We start from the raw sequence: 23,111 nt of genomic DNA, 5'->3' as shown, positions 1-23,111 counted from the left end.
TGAAAGAAAAACAAAACAACACACCTTGGTGCTTTGGAAAGAACTGCGAATTTAGTATTTTGCAGTGAAAAAGCCCGTGATCTTCTCCTGCATGCGCTTCACCAGCAGTGGGCGTGCGCACTTCTCATGGCCCGCAAGCGCTTCCAGTGCGTCCTCGGTTCCGTCGTGGGCGACAACAAACCGCCTCAAGAGATCGATGTAATCCATCAGCTGGCTTGGCACAGGAGCTTCGGGGTCTCCCGCATCGTCCACATTCTAGACTGCTTTGGTGCACCGGTGACAAGCGGGACGACACCTTCGTCATCCTCCGTTGCGTCGGCACAAAGAAAGTCTTCGGAGCTCAAGTCTGCAACGTCGCCAAAATAAAGCTGGGGTCCTGACTATAGCCGCCTAGATGTCTTAACGCGATATCGTTAGAGCGCGCTCGAGGAAAAACCTATCTGTGTCAAAGCTAGAAAGAAATTACTGCTTTTTTACTTATTTATTTCAGGAGAACTTCGTTAAATACGGTTTGGTGTTCAGGTAGCTTTGATGATTCGGGTTGATAACAACATTAAATTATATGGGTACCTGCCGGGGAATGAAAATTTCTTCCTTAGATCAGAAACTTCGTAAAATCGGGTTTCGTTAGATCGAGTTTTAACTGTAAACAGAACATTAAGGCTCACCTACAATAATACAAGTTTGCAGGCCTTATACGTGGAAAGTTGTTCAAAGATGCTTTAAAAGTAACTGAAGTCTTGTGATCTACTGAAAGGAAGGGACTAAACGAGGGGAAAACACGGACACGCATTTGTCTTGATTTGTATTTTGCGATGGTTCGTTGCTGTCCAGCTCGGCCCTCGACTACCAACTCATCATCATCATCATCATCATCATCATCATCATCATTATGATTTTTTATTTTCGCCACTGAATACAAGGTGAAAAAGGGAGAGCCGGAAAAAAAGCCGAAATTTCTTCGGCTTGACAAAGCTCCGGTCTCCCAGACAGGAAGGGTGGCGGCTGGTGTGCAATACAATCCCGCATAAAGTGTGAATATAACAGCATTTTAAACAAATATGTGCAGATACTTTCATGTTATGGAAACTAGTTACAATACAGTTGTGAAAAATAACTACCAGTATACAATTACAATCTGTTATCTTCCATATTATTTAACACAGATTCAATCTCACATATCACAAGAATGCAAAAGCAATATATATACATGTATACACACATACGTACATGTACACACACACACACACACACACACACACACCCACACACACACATATATACATATATATATATATATATATATATATATATATATATATATATATATATATATATATATATATATATATATATATATATATATATATATATATATATATATATATATATATATGTATATATATGATCAACCTTATTTCAACCTGAACTCAAACTGGTCCAGAGAGCTGATAAGATGGCAACAGCCAGCGGAGCCCTGGACTGGGGGCGCCGACCATTAGCGATTATTCCGATTATTTTTTTACTAAAGCTTATCTATCTATCTATCTATCTATCTATCTATCTATCTATCTATCTATCTATCTATCTATCTATCTATCTATCTATCTATCTATCTATCTATCTATCTATCTATCTATCTATCAAAGATATCGCCTTATGAATTAGCTCGGATTCAGACCTTAGTTTAATGTGAGACTCGAACTGCAGGACCCGCTACATTCAGATGGCACTTGCCGACAGTGTTAAGGGACGTAACGTAGGGCCCACTTCTATTCCTGCTGATATCATTGCCAGCACGGTACGGTGCTGCAATCAACTGTCGGCCCAATAGCTAAGCCTAACAGAGAAGCACTTGCTTCTGCAGGTGAGAAATGTCCTCGAAAGGTGTCAGCGTCGAGAGCTGGAAGCGATGGGCCTGCCTATATATTTCAGTTGATGTGCCAGACCAGCGGCGCTGTAAGGTGACGCGTCAGGATGAAATGGCGGTACACTTGTGTCAAATATGTCAACACTAGCCAGTTCAGAAAAATTTCCCTAGTCTTCTGATACACATTTTTCTTGCACGATCGTAATTGCCTATAGTGGCGAACTACCTAAACAACCCAAATTGCGCACCGACGCCGCATTTCCATCCAGCTGCGACTTGGTACTGGTACTAGGTGCTAAATTCGAGTTTAATTGAACTGAAGACTATGAAATATGGATTATGGACAACACATTTTATAAGTCGCCATTGCAGTATCTCTATGAAACGGGCCTGCATGCTTATATTTAGTTTCTACTGACGTCATGCAGCGTGGCAATTCAAGCGGAAAAAAGAAAGAAACTTCAGTTGGGTGAAAACCGGTTTGGAGCACTTCGCGCGAAGGCATCTTTCATTTTTTCACGACCACGCTGAAAGGTAGGCCGACGAAGAGCGTCCGCGTACCAAGGTGGCGAGCAAACATGGCCGCTCCTCCCCCCACAGGCGCGCGCTCTTCTTGAGCGTTGACGGCGCCACAGCGGGAGAGCCACTGCAGATTCCGCTGGCAGCTTAGTCCTTGCTAACAGTGTCCTGGGTGGTGTGCGGTCTTGAATGCCACGAGCCGCAATGTCACGGAGCATTCATTGAATGTCTGCTGCGCCGAATAATGCGTTAGTGTGCGAGCTTGAATAGTTTACAATAGAGAGTTTGTAATTAGGGTATCCAAGCGTTGGGGTACCCAAACCACAGCTTTCGAAAAGACGCAAAGAGCCTACAGTGCTGTCTGCGGGTCCCAATGCTTGGTGCAATGCTCAAATCTACTCGCGAACAGATTCTCCGTCTGCCTGATTTCCAGAGAGCAATTCGTAACTTAAATGTAGTTGTACTTCGGCGCATAGTTGTCGTTAAGATATGAAGTTCCTCCTGCGATGTTGATTGAAGCTGACTGACTGACTTTCCGCATATACGAGATAGCACGGTTATACTATCTCCATAAATGGACAGTGGAAAAGACCGGGGGTGCCGTTCTTTCTGGTTCGTTGGTACAAAATTGGCTTTAGTGCGGATCATCAAATAAGTGCTTAAGCACCGTCAAGCGGAATTTGCTGAATTGCTTGTAAGAATACTGAGTCCTGTGTCGAAGCAGGAATTTAGTTATATAATTATTATTTACTCCTTCAAATTCAAGACACGCCGTGGTAACTGTAGATATGCGTTGCGCTGCTGAGCTCTAGGTCCCGGGCTCAATACCGTCTGCGGCGGCTGCATTCTGAGCGGGGTGGGATGCAAAAACGTTCGTGCATTTAGATTTAGGTGCGCGTTGAACTTCAGGTAGCCAAAAATAATCCGGGGTCTCCCACTACAGCGCGTTTCACGTTCAGAACGTGATTGTGGCATTTCAAACGCGAGCGTTTAACTTTTACTAACAGCCTGGTCTGAGACGCCTATTAAATTAGGGCCGCTGCCAGCTATTGTAACTCTTTGGCGTTGGTTATACTCAGTTGCGGTTATCACCCCTTTTTAAATCCTTGGTTCAAGTTAGGTGAAAGGCCCTGTATAGACGCAGTCTCTACATGATAACATTGTGTAATTGCTTCGGGATGCTAAACCCCAAAAATCAAACAAAACAATCAATACAATCGATAACTATACAGTCTATAGAGTTAAAAAACAGTCTGCAAAGCTACCTTATGTGATTCATTTGGCAAGCGCCGTCCAAGTGCTGATGGTGGTAGAGCCAAATTGAAGTTTTTCTTGTATGGAAGCCTCAGACCATGTTTTATCAATTGTAGCGGCAAAGCCTACCTTTGCATCACACACATAAATCTTAAGTTAGACTGCTTGTTGATGCTGTACAGTAAATTCCTGTAAACAAACTAAATCACACAGAAAATATTTAAATTAGAGAACTAATCACATACTGGCTTGAATACATTTGTACATTAAGGAAGCAAGGTATAATGTACACTGCTGTAGCAAATTTTTACTCATGCATGGAAAACTGGTAAAATGATGACACAATAGAGTTAATTTGTGAGTTCTTACGTAGCCCTGACTATACCTACACTTAAATTTTGTAAGGCCTAGGGAAACTAATAGTAGAACTGTGTATGTACACTGGCACTGAGAAATAAGTTATAATAGTGGCAGCTTATAAGGGACCAGTGCAAAAGAATGCCCGCTTGTGAGACACCAACTAGCTATTTTACCACGAAGCGCTCTCTGGCCTTAACCCATATATAAAGCACTGGGAGGACCAGAGAGGGTACAGTACATTGGCTTACACTAATCATGATGAGGTCCCGTCATCCAGCTAGCGCCAAGGGACAAGAAGGATGCCTAGCTGTCTATAGAGCGAAAAGAACAAAATAAGAGATCATCAAGTCAGTTGAAAGACAGATTTGCAATTACAAATGAGGTGACCCACAGTCATTCATTAATAAATGCCAAGCAGTCGTGATTGCACTCCCAGATGAAGCATCTACTAGGCTAAAAGTTAGTTAGATTAGGCTATATCAACACCTAAAAATATTCACATTGTTGACGAAAAATGAAGTGCAAAGTATTTCACTTACCGGAAAAAGTGCTATACGAACGTGCGACGTATACAAAGACGCACTATGGTGGCTAGAAGTCCATAGACGCACCGAGAACAATGAAGGCGACGAACGCAGATCCCGCCATTGTGAAGCCGTCGGCGAGAACACGCAATACAGCCGATGTCACGAATCACTGATGCAAAACACACGGCAAGCAGCATCAGCACAGCTAAATGACTCCAGGTAATATCCAGTATAAATGTACAGAACGGCTTAGAATTAAGCACAACTGACATAACGAACCCACGACCGAGACATTGCCATACATTGCGGGCATAGAACAAAGACGTTGCGGGCGGCAGTGGCCGTCTTTTTTTCAAACTTCCTGCCTCCCGGTGTTTCCAGCACGGAATGAGATGCCTGACAAATTTGGAGCGTGTCTACTTGACTGCCGCCGAAGTGAGTGCAGCGCGGTGGCTCTGGCTGTGGTCACTGCGACGCTGGCGTTTCACTCCGGCTGCTGTCAGTACCTGCTGCGCGAGCATAGAAGAATGGTCTCCAGGCGTCGTGTGCGCGCCCCGTATGGAAAACAATAACACGCCCTTGATTGTTGAAGTTCTGGCACGAAATCATCTAACATTAAAGCCAACTTATTGTGTTGCTTTCTACGAGTTCGATTTGTCTGTGGCGTCTTTTATTCGTTAACGCCAACGGCCGACGGTAACAGCACTCTTAACACGCCGTTTGGCATTTTATGCACTTTTAGACAAAAAGATCTTAAAAAGTTCTCGAGTTAGACGTTCTGAATGTGTTTACCAAAATAGGCTCTAGTGACCCCAATAGCGGGTTTTACTTCAGATAGAATATATTCTAGCATATTCCAGGTGCCGAGGTTACGTTTAGAAGAAATTCTATTTTCAATCTTAGCATAGACAGGGACGCGTCTATAGCAATTTGTAGCCGTTTCAAGAGGTTTTTAAGAGGTTCTGTGTTTCGTGGGTATTACAGGGCTAAGAAATACATCGTATCCATCGCCAGCCGAGCCTTCGCACTTTCCAACATAAAATAGAAAAGAAAAACCGCACGGATGGCTGTGGGAAGCTTACAATTCTTCCAAATCTCGGCATAATTTTTCTCGCGCGTCGGTCCCGTCCCTGCAAAATGATCAGGGAATGACAGGTCACTTTCACGCGGTGGGTGGCCTGTCTTATCGTTATTGTGAAAAGCGCGGCTAACCCCATCGGACCTATAGCTTGGTGAAAAACCAGTGAAGCCGTGCGCACCCAATGGCATTTATTTCTTGTCTCGCGACTTGCCTCATCGCGAGAAAAGAACAAAAACGTCAGAGCTATTCCACTCTGCGAAAGTGGAAAACCAGCGGAGTTGTATATTTGGTGATAAATATTTTATAATTTATATGTTAATTGAAAATAAAAGACATACCACAATGAATTTCGTTTCTTTCAGGATATGTTTTTTTATAAATTGCATACTCAATGCTCTTCTTTAATTTTTTAGCCTTCCTTTGTTTGCTTTTTTTAGTTATTATTTGGTCACCAAGTAGGCTATTGCTTTATGACCGCTGTGATATACGCCCAGTGGCTCTGTGGCGACACTGGAAAGGTTCACGACCGATGACGCGTCGTGGGCACACTGATGTTTGTGCGACATTGAATGCCGAATCTTCCCAAGAGAAGCGCCACGAACCACTTTCCGTCTGGCCGAGATACGTCTATGTTGAAATCACCCGCAGTTACGATGGGAGTGGACTCGGTAGGGGTGATCCAACCAAAGGTACATACGCTTGGCGTTTGCGTCACGACCTTCGTCCGTATTACGTGCCGCCCACCGTCGCCGCTCACATTCCCGCTTCTGTTCACGACGGTGTTCTTCGTGAGCGCGCTATTCTTTCGCTATCCTCATCGCGCGCGGCCTAGCCATTGCCCGGGTGGAAGGGAACTGAGATAAGGTTACGACCATAGTTACGTAGCGACGCCAAACCGCAATCCATACTAAACAGTGCCATTCCGCTTTTACTTTTTTTATTACGATATTTTTTTATCACAATACTCTTTGACACTCCTCGCGATTAAACCCAGCTGGGGCACAGCGGGCTTTTGCTTTATGCTTTAGCTCTTTTAGCTCTGGGGTGGCCGCCATGTTTTTTGCATACGCACACAAACCGCAAGAACTTTAAGTATAACAGCTACGCGGTAAAAAAAAAAATGAAGTGTCATGCACAGTGTGGTGACACCCTCGCGGAGCGCTGTCGGGAAATACTAAGTCACGGTGAACCGGCACCGGCTCCTATGGTGTCATGATAGCCACTGGGCTAACAAGTGCATTATCTTGGTGAACGTGGAGCGACGCGAGCATGCGCTGTAACACGCCGTACTTTTCAGTTGCATAGCTATGTTTCCGTTGCGTACATTATACAATATGTCAGTTGGCGCGAGATCACTGCGATGCCCCTTCACGGTAGCTGCTGCCCTGGTTCCGGCCATCCGGGTCACCGAGGACCTATGCAGGACGGATGATTAGGCTAGTTGATGATTCAGCTTCGTAAGTGAAATGTTTGTCCTATCTTTTTTTTTTTTGCCAACAGTTTGTGTAATGTCTAATAATACATATTGAGTTGGAAGTCACCGCTCATCTCGGTTTACGTTCTTGCCAGCCTTTGGGTTGTCCACTTACGAATACTTACGCAGCGGCGCGAACCGACGGGCAGCGTCCGTTTTGAAGCTATGCCGCTGTAGAGACGACAGTGGGAAGCCGTGTTCCTTGATCTATGCTACCCGCAATGTAAACACTGTAGATGCTGTCTTTCCGACGACTCAGTACCCTTATCGCGCGAGAGCTCCCACTGCGTAGGTTTGAGCGCTGGCACGAGTTCGGCGCCTTTTGGGCACATCTACTGCAGTCGTCCTTCAGTTTCGCGGCCAAAACTCAACCCAATTTGACGTATACATCACAGTAATAGGCGTTCAAACAGGTGCCGTCACTCGGCTTCCCGGCACCTGGTGTGACTGCTCGCCGTTCACACCTCCTCCCTTCTTTATCTTTCTTCCTGTTTCTTAATGCACATCTTGTATATTGAATGTGAAATAATTTCGAAGAGCAGCGCTCCTATTTCTGCCTGTGATTCGACATTTGTTTCTGCAAAATAAAAAAAGACAATATGGTGGCAATTTAACATGTCACATTTTGTAAGCGTTCTAGAAATTGTGCCGCTAGACACTGCAACATCTTGAGCTCACCATTAGCGCACTCGCTCGTCCTTTGTAATCTTGCTGCCATTGCGTCACAATCTCAGAGGTTATCCAAAACCTCGTGCAAGCCTTTGTCGTTTTATGAAGTCGGACATCGTTCAATAAAAATATAATGCTGGTAATCACTTTTAATGGACTATTTTAATGCGGTGAGCAAGCCATAAACGTGCACTTTTCCTGCAGTTACTTTTATTTCTTTCGGAGGCCCATGACCCGTAGGCGTTTCCAGCTCTCGAAATGCTCGAAATCATGAGGAAATAGACTCCAGCCACGGCGGCTCGATGAAAAAATGGCTGTGGCTTAGCTAAGGTTAAGCCCAGGATGCGAAGCATACTAGCCTTTATTTTAGTTGTTGAACCACTGTTTAGCCTGGTGAACTGCTGTGGCTTGGCTATATTTGGTTCGGCTAAACGAAGAAACAACTCATGCGTTACTCTGATTCGCCTTCAAGAGTGGAACGCGACAGCGTTCCCGTCGACCTGCCAAGGGGTGTAAGACAATGGGCTACGACGCAGCGACTACGCGCCCCGCATTGGACGCGGTGAGCGTCGAGCAACGCAGCGGTCGGCGCGGCAACGAAATGTGCGCCCGAGCAAGCGACGCACGCCTGAGCCTTAGAAACACCTCGTTTCTAAGGCAACACCGCATTCACTAGAGGCGCTTTTGTACCGCTTTGAAGCATCGTACTTGTGGCTCAGTGGTAGCGTCTCCGTCTCACACTCCGGAGACCCTGGTTGGATTCGCAACCCAGCCCATCTTGCAAGAGTTGAGCCAAAGCCACCTAGAAACAAGCGCAGCTGCTTATATACCGCCGCGAGCGACGGCGCGAGCAGGGTTGCCGTTGGGAATTTTTCAAAAAGAGCCAGAACTGAGGCTAAAAGTAGCCAAAAGTAGCCACGCCACCTGGTCTTGGCGCCAAATTTGTAGCCAAGTAGAAAAGTACCATTATTATAAGCAACTTTTATTAATGAACAATAAATAATATCATTTTGAATCAACACAAGAACACAGAGTAAATAAAGAGCAAGGAAATTTGGTTCTCTTGCTTGGCCTTCAAGCATCAGGTACGTTGCAAATAAATAAAAGTTCAGTCCGCGTAGTTTATCTAGAGTAGATAGTGTTCATGCCGGAGTAATTTTGACACATTCTATTCAACAACTCAGCAGGAACGTCAAACGATGATGCTGTTTTTTCTTGAAGTCGTAGCCCAAATTTGATTCGCAGAATCGCCATGAGCAAGTCCAGCTTCATTTTGTTACGGATCTCTGTTTTCGTCAAGTTCACGCAAGAGAACACGCGCTCTGCATCAGCGTTAGAAATTGGAAGGGTCAAAATTTTCAGTGCTCCTTGCGCCAGGTGTTGAAAAGGGCATTCGCCGCAAGGGTCCTTGTACGATGCCGCTGCGTGCCAGAAAGTCAAACATCATGCGTGATCAAGTGCACCGCTAACACTCTGCAGCTGGCGTATTTCAGACTCCAGTTCAATTGAGGAACATCCAAAAAAATGCAGCGGTAGCTTCATTATGCATTCACGGCTCTTAGCACTTTCTATGCCATCGGGATTTATGGCACAGTCTTCGAAGTGCAGAGGAGGCATTTGGAAGTCACTGCTGCAGTCCCATCGCCATTTGCCTCAAGAATTGGAAACAGCGCTCCCTCACGGCCCGTTGGTCTTCAATAGGGACTAGTGAAATCTTCTCTCTGAAGACGTCACCTAGGTCCACTACCTCTGGTTGCAGGAAAATCGACTTCATTTTTGCCAGGTCTAGCGACAGCAGACTTGCCGTTGTGTTGTGCCTCAAAACTGATGGATTCAAAATCCGCCTAAGAATTTCCAAATACAAATTTTCTAGCTCTTGGAAGACAACCAGTGGGTCAGTTGTGTTTGTTTGGAACATTTTGTTCACTCGCCTAACGTTACAGAGAACTGAGGCAAGAAACACGAGGTAAACATAATTTTTTCTGTCTCGATACATCTCTCGTAAAATGCGCACGTTGTAGCTGCGATCTTCTGCTTTCTCAAAAAACTCTTCGAGAGACTGGTACTGCGCCAAAATTCTTTCTATAGAGTCTGCAATAGCAAGCCATCTCGTCTGCGAAAGCGACAGAATCTTGGGCGGTGGATTTGCACTTTCATCTTCCACTGTCATACTGGCATACAGTCTCTTATAAGCATCTTGCCGGCAGCTGCTGTGTGCAAAGTAGTTGTAGGTTTCTCGCACTAAGTGCTCAACCGCAGAAGGAATCGCCTCCATCGACTTGGATGCCACAAGGTCCAGGCTGTGGCAAGAGCATTTGATCAGAATCAAGTCTTTGTTGTCCTCACTAAGACGACTGAACAGAGAATTGTGTTTGCCGCACATGGCATTTGCACCATCGGTGCAGAGTCTGAGACAGTTCTTGATCGATAGGCCGTGCTTCCAACGTCTTCAATACCGTGTCGTGAAGCGTTTCTGCCGTTCCATCAGACAGCTCTACGAGATCAAGAAGGGTGGTTGCAATCCTGTTTTCTTCTAAACTCAGAAACCGCACAACCATGCAAAGTTGCTTTGTCGTGGATACATCGGTTGATTCATCCACCATTAGAGAATAGCTGGAGCCGTTCAGTTGTTTGTCCATGTTTTCCGTGAAGTACGGGAAGAGAACATTCGTAATTATAGCCGTGCACTTCGTTCTGTGCAGATCAAAATAATTGAATTCGGAATGCAGAATCTCACCAAGTTCGTCGACAGCATTTATGGAAGTGTGCACTGCAGTGTACAAGGCGATCCTTAACTCTCGGCGAGCCTTTTCATAGTACGTTCGACTCGAAGACGCTAGAAGCTGCGGCAGTTTTTGTTGCGAACTTGGGATTACTGCGCACTCGCGGTGCTTTTTGGTTTCTGCGTGCTTCAACAGATCACTGTAGTGGGGTCGAATGTTGCAATTGCAGTACTTGCAGTGAGCAGTCGTTCCGCCGTCACGTGACGAAATCCATCCTGTAACGCATGGTAATATGCATATTAGGTACTAAGCGGCATGCGACTAAATGCCTAAAGAATAGTTTCCGTTTTGCTTACCGCTCAGTTTCTTGTCCTTTCTCCATTCTTCTCGAAACGTGCGCTTTGCTCTTGCGTCTTTTCCCATGGTAGACGCCGGTGTCGGCAAGCCGAAGGCACAAAAACAGAAGCTTTGTCGCCTTGGGGTACACAAGTGTTATTTCACCTGTACTGCTCGTTCCTCTCTGGTGTCATGCCGTGCACACGGCTGCACCTAAACGCATGGTTTCGGATGCATGACCCTAACGGAGAAAGTACTCTAGATTAGTGTTATTTTCTCCAGATGGAGCGCAGCGTCCTTGCGGCCTTTGCTTCGCCGTGCGCTAGAATTAGCGTTATTTTCTCCAGATGGCGCGCAACGTCCTCACGGGCTTTGCTTCGACGTACGCCCATCACCCAGAGTCCGTGCGTCTGCGCACCCGCGTCTGCTAGTTGGTCTCTATGTGCGCACCGCCGGCGGAGATTATATATGCGTACAGGACGCGCGCGCTATGGCGCGCGCGCGTCAAGGCGACCGGAACAGCCATGAGGAGAGCAAAGCTTTAAAAATAATTGTTCTTCTTTGTTCTTGCTTGCTATTGTATATGCAATTGCAAAAAAAAAAATGGCTAGTGAATGCGCCAAAATAGAAGTTCAAAGTAGCCAGAAAGTAGCCAAGGAGCCAACGTGAAATTTTCATCGCCCACGGAGGAAGGAAACTAAGGAGAGGCCCTACCCCCTCCGCGCGCTAGGAGAAAAATGTGGCGGAAATCACGTGGTAGGTTCTCATTTTTTTTGCTGCTTTTTTATTTTTTTTTGCTGTATGGCCACGCCTTTTGGGCCACAATGGCGGCGTTGTTTGAGCGCTCACACGTGTTGCTCTGGTAGGTTTCGTGCCGTGGCAAAGGCGCTGTGTGGGCGGGTTTGCGTTAGTCACCGTGTCTTGTTGCGCTGTGTTACCTGCACCGTGCTCTGCCGGATGTTGCGCGAGCGCGAGCGCTCCGCGCGCGAAACCACGCGCAGCGCGGCGTGGTTTCGCGAAAGATGTAAACAAGAGAGGAGGGTGGCACAAAAGGCGGAGCATCGCCATGAGCAACGCCAACTTCCGGCTTCACTTTTGCTTCACAAAGAGTGACATCAGGGCCTCTCCTTAGTTTCCTTCCTCCGTGTCATCGCCAGACGGGGTCGAAAAGTAGCCAATTTGGCGCAAAGTAGCCACCAACGGCAACCCTGGGCGCGAGTTGGAGCCCCGTTTCTCCTCTGTCGTGACGTCACGGTGTCACGTGGTATGGCATGGGGTCAAAGGTCATTGAAGGCGACACCGCCGCGCCTGAGGAGCTGGGTTGAGCTCTAGTAATATGTTTCGCATAAAAGCAATTTTCATGAATGCTGGCGGTGGTCCGGCGCCTTCAAACAGCGAAATCATAGCCTTTAGGAGATATATTTTAAATTTAAAGGGTGCCACCCTATGATGCGCGAATTGTTTTTTCACTAAGCGCGAAATACCGTTCGGCTTTATCGTCTTACGCTCTCTCGATGTGAATCAATCCTTGGTTCATTCTGAAAGCTCGCCTTAATAACTCGCTCAATAGATCCAGGTGATGTTTGAATAACCTCGCTGATTATTCACTCTCGCAAATAGGTGGTGTCCAAATCCACGTTTTATAGGGTGGCGCCCTTTAAAGTGCGGATCTTAAAGACTATGCTTTCGCTTTTTGAATGCGGCGGAAAGAATTTTGAGAGCCAGAAACACGGCAGAGACGTGGCGTTTTTGACCACCACATATTGAGCCCCGCTCTGGATTTGTCGGAAAGATTTATATTGTCTGGCAACTCTGGTCAACTCACGTGCACGTGAAAATGGCTGCTCTCTTTCGAGGTTCCGACAGCGATTCCGACGATGTTGGCGAGCTTAAATTAAATGAAAGCTATGCCAAGAACTACAACAGGTGGAGAGAGAAAGAAGAACTTCAGAAGTGTTAGTAGTAACACCTCTTTTATTTCTTGGTACCTGCGGCTTATATTGCACCGCGCGTATGTTTACACACGTTTACACTTGTGGGCGAGCCATGTGGTTTGTTGCCTTGGATACGCGTTCTAGTCAAGTTTTTTTACCGTTTACTTGCCTCGGGAAGTTTCGCCGCAGTCTTTCATTTATTTCTTCAGTGAAGGACAAATATGGCGAGGACGTCACCTTGGATTGCTCTTCGAGTTCATCGGAATCGGAGGATGAGGACGCAGAGGTAAACGTCAACTGATCTTCAGGTCGCATTAAATTGCGGATCTCTTAGTGCTGTCTTTTTCTTATGTCTGTTTTTTTTTCGTGACAGGAACTCACGCCGGCCCTCGAGAAAAAGTTCTTGGAGACCCTCAGTGCCCTTAAAAGTAAAGACCCGAAGATCTACGACAAGGACACTGTGTTTTTCGAGCCTAAAGGTAGGACACCTCACTTTGTACCTGGGTTCGGTGTCGCTTCCACACACCGGTGTAACAACACCGTAGAGGCAGCAGCTATGTGCACTGTAGTTGACTTATTCGTTGTATTAACTGCGCGCGCATCCGAAGATGGACGTGTTCAATACCATTCGGTTCACGAAATGGATTGCTGTTGACTCTCGGAGTCGTAACAGTAGTATTTGGACCTATTACGCTTCAAAGGCACAAACTGAAAGCGTCATGGTGAAAGATACGGTGACTGTCACAGTGCGTCTGTTCTACATGCAAATTCGGGTGACTCGTCGTGAAGTTTTGGCAGTGCTTTTTCAGCTGTCTATTCCAAGTCTTTTTAACACGTGCTCGTTGCATTGCGTGAATATGCTTTTGACCCATGAACTGTATTCCCAGTCGATCATTTTGTTGTGGCGAATCATTATTGGCTCGGATCTTTTTAATCATCGGCATCTTCACACTGTGCACCATTCTAACAATCTGTCCATATTTCTGTGGGACTGGGTGCAGCCTTACTTTCTTGTTTCATAATTTCTGTACATTTTGACTGTGTAATGTCATCTTCTTTAGGAATGCTCTATATCTTAGAGTTTGTCTTGCTAGGCTCAGACAACTCAGTACCTGTTTTATGAACACATTGTAGTTCACGTGTTGTGGAATTTTCGTTTCTTTAGTAGCCACCGTGTGCTTTACTTTAGGGATAAATTGTTTTTGCATTAGGTCACCTTGGTTACTTTTTAACCTTTGGCTTTAACCTTTAATTGGCGCCTGGAGAAACTGCTGGAAAAGCAAGACCACTGAGAAGTGTTGTCTATCAGAAGAATATAGTGGTACCTATAAAAAAAAGATGGTGTGTTGCCGATAATGCAAAACAGTGACATGATAGCTGGCACAGCATGAGGAACTGTAAGTCTTGCACAGTTTCATGTCGTGTCAGTTGGAGTAAACCTTTAGAAATGAACGCCATGTACCTCTTCTTCAGAAGACCAAGTCATCTACGTTTCTGGAAGTGGCATACCCTTGTAACAGAGAAGTTGTCTTTTAAGTATGATAGGCACAGCCTTTTTTACCCTGAAGTTGCCATAAAGTTGAACGTCATTATTACATAGTTGCATCTGACATGAAAATACCTTCGTTATGTTGTGTTATTGGTGAGAAAAATTTTTATTTACTAATGTGTGCTGCTGGGCTAATTGGTTCATAATTCAAGCTTAAGATTACGTAGTGCTAAGTAAGAAAAGTAAGACACTCACAAGAAGGACAATATTCTTGCTGTATACTGCAATAAAATTACTTGGAAGTTGACACCGGTCCTGTCCTCCCGTATTATATTGAGCTATTCTTAAGCTTGAATTTTAGATTTGCTTCATCTTATTCAATAATTCATTATATTTATGTTCATTTTATTGATGTATGAATGACTAATAAAGATTACTGGTGGCTGTGGAGCATGATTAATCCTTCTATCCAGTTTCATGTCATTTTCCTTGAAAATGATGAGCTCCCGATGCATTTGTTTACTGCTTGTATAGATACTTCAATTGTTATGTTTCTGATTAAACTGCGCAACTTCTTTTTTTCTCGTGCACAGGAGATGCAGATAAAGGTGAGCCAAGTAAGGAAAAGCAAAAGAAGGAAAAGCCCATGTTCCTGAAAGACTACGAAAGAAAGCTGATTGTTGAGAAGCAAGGGTAAGCTCTGCCCAAGGCACTCTTCTTTCTCTTTTTGTAACTGATATCATTTGCCATGCATAAGCATGAGAAAGTGCATAACTCATGTTGTCCACATGGCAGGATTTTACTGGCAGAATTGTCACCAAATCTTTCACTGTGCTTTGAGCAATGTGGCTCAGTCTACTGACACCTACGCAAAACCTTCAAAAGTGATGAGGTGTTGCAGTGTTGCAATGCACTCAATAAGAGACTGGTGTCTGTTACTGCATGTGTTCTTACTCAGTGGTGATCTTAGCTTTTACAACGAACACCAAAACTGTTCAGCTGTGTCATGTTTGTAACAAGAAATTATCATGTTGTCATAATGAGGGCAAAATGATTTAGTGAGCATTTCTTAGGCACTTCTTCATTGTCTGTACATGATCATCATCACATCGTGTTCTCAGTCTTCATTGCAGGTGGGGACTCATCTTGAGATTGATCTGTGCCTTGAGTGTGATCGGTCCATCACGGCTTCGAGCCATATTAGAGGTTGTTTTAACTGCTACCTCACACGTGGTGGAGGTTGCTCCTCAGTCCCCCCATCCTCTGCTTGCCCGTTCTACCTCCTGGAGGAGTGGTGGACCGAAGACGTGGTGGTCCGATCACACTGAAAGCACAGATCAGTCTCAAGATAAGTCCCCACAAACAGTGGATATGAAGAATCCGATGTGATGACGATCATGCACAGATGAAGAAGTGCCTAGGAAATGCCCACAATATAAAAGTTAAAGAAAGGACACCCCATCCAGCACAAGACCTGATGCCTTATTCTTTGAGAGATACCCGCCGTGGTTGCTCAGTGGCTATGGTGTTGGGCTGCTGAGCACGAGGTCGCGGGATCAAATCCCGGCCACGGCAGCCGCATTTCGATGAGGGCGAAATGCGAAAACACCCGTGTGCTTAGATTTAGGTGCACGTTAAAGAACCCCAGGTGGTCAAAATTTCCGGAGTCCTCCACTACGGCGTGCCTCATAATCAGAAAGTGGTTTTGGCACGTAAAACCCCAAATATTATTATTATTATTATTCTTTGAGAGTGACATGGCTAACTGTGTTGCATGGCTCACAGGGCACTTGTGGTTTTCACGTCAATGCATGACAGTCATAAGTGAAGGTGAGAGAATGGAAGCAAAAGAAGCGCACTGTAGTGCCAACCTGAAAAATCCTGTCCGTGACATCTTATGATGATAATCCGTGCTTCTGACATTGTGTTCAGCCCAAAATGTTTCGATGTGAATGTAATAACTCACTGTCAATGTAATCGCTAAAGCCCAATATGTGTGATGTCATTCAATGTGTATGATGTGTAGCAGCTAAATCTTGTGCATATCTGATATTTTTTTACTTTAACCTTTAGACAGCTTCACTTAGGATCATAAAAAGTTGCAAATTGAGTTACAACATCCCTTATAGCATTTGAAGGGCTCTGCTAAGTTCTTGCTTGAAGAAACAACGGCAGCCATTGAGTCATACTAACCACGACAAAGCCACTTGAGTCATGGTACATCACCACTCTCTCATCAGAATAGCTACAACATGTGTAAGAGTGTTCATAACAAAGTTTAACTGCCTGTAACTAATGAGTGATATATGGCTACCTTTCTGTTAGCGTGTGTGGTGCAGGCTGCACATGCTAACAAAAACTCCAAATCATTTTTTTAGTTATTGTGTTTAATTTAAAGTTCATGAGCATTGGAAACAACGTTTCGTGTCAAATGTTGAGATGTGCATACATTATAGGAGTGATTTCCAAGATTCTTTTTCAGTTATACTGTGTTTAAGGTTCATAAATGTTCGGTTGACTGTTTCTCTGTCCACTCTTCGTATTGTTCATTTTGCACTTCCTGTTTTTTGGTGCAGCGTGCTGTCAGATGAAGAAGGTGCTGCAGGACATGCTGACTCGGCAGCACAACATAAGCAGGGCCAATTTGCCACTGCTGCTGAGGAAGAGCAGTTGAAAAGGAGGTCTGCCACTGTTAACTTTCATTAGTAATGTCCTAGTTAATAGTCTAGTATTAATAATATACTAGACAGCTGCTGAGAAACATACTGCATGAAATGTCATGAAATGTCATGAAGACTGCATGAAAATGTCATGCACAGCCTAACACCAACAAAAGCTGTATTTATAGTGACACAAAGGTTCATATATGCAATAATTCCTTTGCTTTGATTCTATTCATTTTTTAAAGCTTAAGCTTTGGCGAGCTCCCCATTCCTGTCACAGAAAAAGTGTAATGCTTTGTATCTGCACAAAAATGCGCAATTTGCAAAGTTAAGAGATTTAATCGTTTTGCTAGTGTTAATGTAAATTATTAGTAGCTTTTTTAAGTGATAAGGAACAACTCGAAGCAAAAAAAAAAATAAAAGAGTACCAATAGGGCTCCTTAGTAAATGCATGGGGAAGCTTATAATAGGGGCGAACCAACTAAAATTTGGACATGGGCCAAGCATAAATTTGGGGGACGGCCAAGTTGAAATCTAGGCGTGGGCCAACTTAAATTTGGGGTGGGCCAACTTAGATTTGGGGGTGGGCCAGCTTGAAATTTTGGGAGGGGGTCAACCTAAATTCGGGGGTTGGGCCAACTTGAAATCTGGGGGCAGGCTAGCTTGAAGTTTGGTGGTGGGACAAATTGAAATTTGGTGGCACGCCAACTTAAAGTTGGGTATGGGCCAAGTTGGAATCTGGGGCTGTACCTACCTAAATTTGCAGTGGGCCAAATTGAAGTTTGGGGTGGGCCAGCTCACTTTGCAGTGGGCTAACTTAAATTTGGGGATGCCAATTGTAAATTTAGGTGTGGGCCTACTTGACATTTTGGGGTGGCCAATGTCCAACTGAACGCTGCGGAGCGTCCTTCGAGTGCCTTCGCTTGCCCGCAAGGTGTTCATCTTGCGGGCAAGCAAGCGCATTGATATGCTTGGCACATTTTCATTGGGCCTTAACAAGGCAGATTCAGAATGCAGGCAAAAGCTCGTGTGGAGAAGGAACGCGCACATAACACAGGCTTGCGAGAGCAACATGGCATCCCGACAATGCACTCTCCCCTCGTGCAACGCCTCATGAATCACTGCAGCAGCTGGGGTACTCTTTTAACCAGTCTGCTCCATTGAAGCGTGCTCGTGTCCGGCGTTCCGGCTCTATTGGTACAATTGCAGGGAAGGGTTCGGACGAGGCGAGAAAATCTGACAATTGTCTTCTAAAGCCTAAGTGCTCTTTGCCACCGGAAAGACCATGGGTAGACATGCATAAGCTAGGAACTGTAAGTAAAACTAAGCAAAAGCGAAGTCGTAGCTGAGCCAAACAATGCTTATGCTTTAGTAGAGAATTCCCAGAATTTCTGTAGCGTTTATTGGCAGTCATTGTTTGCTGCTGGTATGCTGGCAATAATGAAGGCGTGCTATCGTGCCAGCCACTGATGAAGGGCAAGAACAGTGGAAAATAAAGATGGAAAATTATAAGAACCGTTGCATAATACAACCCCATAATTATGTACCAATGGGCCCATCCTCTGCTTTGCATTGTGTTTAATAAGAGGTTTTCTTTGGGGTGGTGGGGGGAGTAAACTGTTCAGCCAACCATTGCATCAATCACTCAATCAATTAATCTTTATTTCCAACAGAAGTTGTCCTAGGTAGAAAGCAGTTGCAACCACTTTAATGTTGCTACGGCCCCCATACATTTTGGCTATAAACTTGCAAATGTAATTTTGTGACTAGAGTAGTAAAGTTTTTTGTTTTGCTTTCAGTCAAAGACGCCAACTTTCTTGTCATTTTACAACATACACTGTTGTGTCAAACTATCTTGAAGGGCATTTCAGCAGTGTGCCTGTCATAGTTCTGCACGCAAGGTTCACACAAGGTTCCTTCCAGCTTATGCTAAACTCTGTTCACTGTCTGCTTAAAAGGTGCTTCTCTTAATGCTGTGCACTGTGCAGCTTCAAGGCTGCCCTCGCAGACTTCGATGACGAGGATGAAGGATCACTGCTGCAGACAGCGAAGCGCAGTAAGGCAATACAGGTAAAAGAAATTTATGCCGTAGCTTGGTAGAGTTGAAGCAGTTTGCATTGTAATTATTGAAAAGCTTATGCAGTAAAACACAGTGAAGTCGCTATGAGATCCCTAGTGAACTGCCATAATATCTGGAGTCATCATGCTGCCTCACTATATACTCCATCATTCTTTTTTGCAAAATTCGAACTCTGCATGAGATCAGGCACAGCTGCAAAGTGGTGTTGATAACTGATCGAAAACACCCCATTATTAGCAAAAATCACCAAGGCATGGTGGTAACTTGTTTGGAATTCTGTCCTTTTTGTTTTTTCAATTCTTCCTAGACATCTTTCTGATTTTTTAAAGCTAGTGTGGCTTTAAGTTACCTCCTGCTGGAGCAAGTCAGTGGTCAGCATGTGGAAAGAGAAAACAACCACCAATTTTCTAATGTGGTATCAGATCTCAAGATTGTGCTCAAGCTAAAGAGTGGCTTTGATGACCCCAGATGGCTCTCTATTAAATACATTGGTATGTCTTTAAAAGCAGTGACAAATGGGGCGTATATACTATCCCCCTTAGGATAAATTAGGGCAAGGAATTGAACCAAAGTCCCTTGAGGAATTTTACCAATAAGGTTTGTGTACTTACTTCACTAAGACGTCCCTAAAAGGTTGTTAAGGCTACAAAAAGGCAAATTTGAGATTTAGGTGGCTAAAATGTTGCCAAATTTATGGACTTTCTCACTAAGTTACCAATACCGTTAAGAGCCCCCACAGACCTCGCAATGTCATAACCTTTTCAGGCACCTCCATATCATCTTGTAGCAGCTGTAGGCAGCATACTGTTGTTGCTTACTTGTCTGCATTTTGTGTTCATCTCGGAAGCATGCGCTCGCCATCAGCATGGGACAAGTGCACTTCTCTGGCAGTCATTTACAGAGCATGTCGACTATTTTTCCTATTGGTAATTTGTCCCGATCGGTTTACGAAATGAGATACTCGCCGTAGTGGCTCTGTAGCTCTGGCTTTCTGGTACTACTGAGTACAAGGTCATGGGTTCAATTTCCAGTCATGGCGGCTTCATTCTAATGGCGGGGGTGGGATGAAAAAATGCTTGTTCATCAAACATTGCGATCATATTAAACTTCAAGTTGTCAATATTAATTAGGGGTCTTCCACTGCCGCATTCCTCATAACCTCTCTGTTGCCCTGGAATGTTAAATCTAGTTCGTAAAGCATCTGTCAGTATTGTACTGGCACAAATGGCATGACACAAATTTCTGAATTTGTGCCCATTGGATTATGGGGAAGGAGGATTTTAGTGTATTACATAAGGTGCTTATAAACATATTTGATGAACGTTTATGTGCATCTGCACATTGTCATGAAAGTTTCCGTTTAAAAGCCCACGGATAACAAAACCTGGCCACTGCGACGTACTTGCAGATGGTGTCTGCTCGATGACTGAAGATTCACAAACAGTGCAGTGCCTTCAAATTTCAGTCTATTGGCTATCATTCGTCTTCGTAGTGGCATCTGATGTATATTTGACGAACGTTTTCCAGACATATTGTAGGATAACAATTATAGATTTATTTGTTTAGCATGACACTTTAGGTCTGAGCCCTTTTATGGAGCAGTGCAATCAATTCGTTTTTGTGTCCTGCTTTTTCTATGGCTGTTTCTGTTTTGTATACACTGATTGCATGCATAGTGTGGTGAAAAAATAACTTATTTATTTATTGATTTATATTGCTGTGGCATCTTGTAATGTAACAGCGCTTTGTCGACTAAATTCAGTCACCAAAGTGCTGTTAGCTTTTTTTGTGTAGTGTATTCAATGTTTTTCACCATTATTATGATTCCTAGTGCTATTAAACTGGGCAGAATGCTAAAATGCTTGTGTACTTAGACTTACGTGCCTGTTAAGGAACCCCAGATGGCCAGAATTCGAGTCCTCCTCTGCGGTGCCCATCATAACCCATTGTGCAATTTTGGGGCATTAAGAGAGAGAGAGAGAAACAACTTTATTCAGCCGAGCTCGACATCTTCTTAGACGCCGCCGATGGTTAGTGGTTCCCTCTTCACCGGACCCATATGCTTCTCTAGCCGCCTGGCCCCTGGAGATCAGGACGAGCTGGTCTTCCAGGGCGGTGCTGGTTAGCAAGGTCTCCCATCGCTCGGTAAGGGTGGATGAGGGATGGGGTAGGGTAGCGGGGCAGTTAAGAGGTGGGGGGATCGCCTTGATGAAATCGCATACTCCAATGACGTGTTGGAGCGTGCCTAAATGAGTTTTGCAGAAGTTACAATCCTTCTCGTACCTTTCCGGGTACATCTTGTTTTGAAGGTAAGGGTGCGGGAAGGATCCTGCCTGTATTTGCCTGTAGATCGCTTGCTGTTCTCTGCTAAGCGATTTGTGAGGATCGGGGTAACGGCGCCTCTCCGTCTTATAATGGTTCGTAATGTCTCTGTAACTAAATATGGACTGTGGCTCACCTTCCTCAACCCGGTGTTCCATCTCTCGGGCGAACTGGTGGGCAAGTTCATTGCCCTCCAGCTCAGAGCGAGCCGGTGTCCATATTAACTCAACTTTCCTTTCAGGTACGTCGCGTTTACTTTGGAGAATATCTAGTGCCGCAAGAGACACCCACCCCTTCCTGTAGTTGTTATACGCCTTTTGCGAGTCGGTGACAATTCTTCCCACCTTGGGCTGCGCGAGTGCTAGCACTATAGCGGCCTCTTCTGCCACCTCTGGAAAAGACGTCTTGATGGAGGCGCAGGTTACGAGCACATCCCGCGTCGTAACTGCCAGCGTTGCTTTCGATCACAACTTGGGTAACGAAGCGTCTGTGAAGAGAGTGACCCCCTCTTCCTCTTCTACTATTTGACCCAAAGTCTCCGTCAAGGCCGCTATACGAGCTGCTCTGCGGCCGTCGTTACGACCCGACCTCATGTTTCTAGGCAGTGGCTTACTGTGGATTTTATGCACCCACAACCTGGGTAACGGCTCCGTTTCCTTTCGCTCTGCCTCTTGCCAGCCCAACTTGGCAAGAACGCGACGTCCCGCCGACGTCTGACTGAGCCGAACTCTTTGATTAGATAGATGAGCTTCTATTAGCTCTTCGACGACGTTGTGCTTGGCCATGCCGAGAAGCTTGTCGGTCGAAGAATGCTTCGGAATGCCCTGCGCCATCTTGGTTGCCTTTCGTATAATGACGTTCAACTGGTCCCTGTCTTTTTTCATTAACTTGAGGTACGGCGCCGCGTAAACGATGCGTGACGTCAAGAAGGCCTGGACGAGCGTCAGTACATCGTCCTCCTTCAATCCCCTTTGTCTGTTTGTGACTCTTCCGATCATGTTCGAAATTTGTTCCGTTGAAACTTTGATTTTGTCGATCGACGCCCCCGCCTTGCCATTGTTCTGGAAGATGACACCCAGGATACGTGCTTGCGTGGTTGGTGTTATGGTCGTCCCGTCGATGGTGATGCGTACATTCTCTTGGTCTCCTTTCTTTCTTCTTGGCTTGATGACGAGTAACTCGGATTTCTGTGGCGAGCAACTGAGGCCGCACGATTTAGCGAACTCGTGCACGGTCTTTGCCACTCCCTGAAGGGTCTCCTCCATCCAACTCTCCGACCCTGCCCTCGACGTTCACACAGTGATATCGTCTGCATAGAGAGCGTGATCTATGCCCTCTATGTCTTGAAGCAAAGTCGGGAGAGGGAGGAGTGCCAGGTTGAAGAGAAGCGGCGAAAGAACCGATCCTTGCGGAGTGCCTCTGTCTCCCAGGGCTATCGGTTCCGACTTCTCCTCTCCAATTTTGATGGTTGCCGTTCTATTGGTTAAGAAATCCTGCACATATTTGAATGTTCGCTTTCCGCATCCCGTTTGGTGCAGGTTACGAAGAATACTTTCGTGTGTGACGTTATCGAAGGCCCCCTTGAGATCGAGCGCCAGGATAGCTCTTGGCGTAGGGGTCTTCGCTTGCTTGATAACCAGCTCGTGTATTTGCACCAAGACGTCTTGCGTGCTCAGGTGCCTCCGGGGCATTAAACCATCCATTTTAAGAAAATCCTAGCTACTTGGGAGCATTAGGTGTGAGTAAAGGAAGCATCTCCAGTTGATGGTGGTAGCTTGAACCAGAATTTTGTATTTAGAAAAAAGCACTA

The 23,111-nt window shown here is 45.1% G+C and overlaps 1 protein-coding gene across 2 annotated transcripts in view; it reads left to right on the top strand.

The window, feature by feature from the left end:
• Nucleotides 1-6,934: 6,934 nt before the first annotated feature.
• The window catches only part of LOC139049569 (protein KRI1 homolog), a 50,579-nt gene continuing 34,402 nt past the window's right edge, over nucleotides 6,935-23,111 (top strand). The window contains exons 1-6 of one of the 2 annotated variants that reach the window (XM_070525113.1): nucleotides 6,935-7,068; nucleotides 12,957-13,033; nucleotides 13,121-13,226; nucleotides 14,830-14,929; nucleotides 16,813-16,917; nucleotides 18,888-18,969. In XM_070525113.1, coding sequence (XP_070381214.1) covers nucleotides 7,056-7,068; nucleotides 12,957-13,033; nucleotides 13,121-13,226; nucleotides 14,830-14,929; nucleotides 16,813-16,917; nucleotides 18,888-18,969 — 483 coding nt within the window. In that variant the 5' untranslated portion in view covers nucleotides 6,935-7,055. Of the gene's footprint in view, nucleotides 7,069-12,468; nucleotides 12,769-12,956; nucleotides 13,034-13,120; nucleotides 13,227-14,829; nucleotides 14,930-16,812; nucleotides 16,918-18,887; nucleotides 18,970-23,111 lie in introns of those variants that run through there. The other variant, XM_070525112.1, reaches the window with a different exon arrangement.

The sequence above is a fragment of the Dermacentor albipictus genome, chromosome 9, assembly GCF_038994185.2.
Source record: "Dermacentor albipictus isolate Rhodes 1998 colony chromosome 9, USDA_Dalb.pri_finalv2, whole genome shotgun sequence".
Lineage (NCBI taxonomy): Eukaryota > Metazoa > Arthropoda > Arachnida > Ixodida > Ixodidae > Dermacentor > Dermacentor albipictus.
This window is presented reverse-complemented; position numbering and strand designations above follow the sequence as displayed.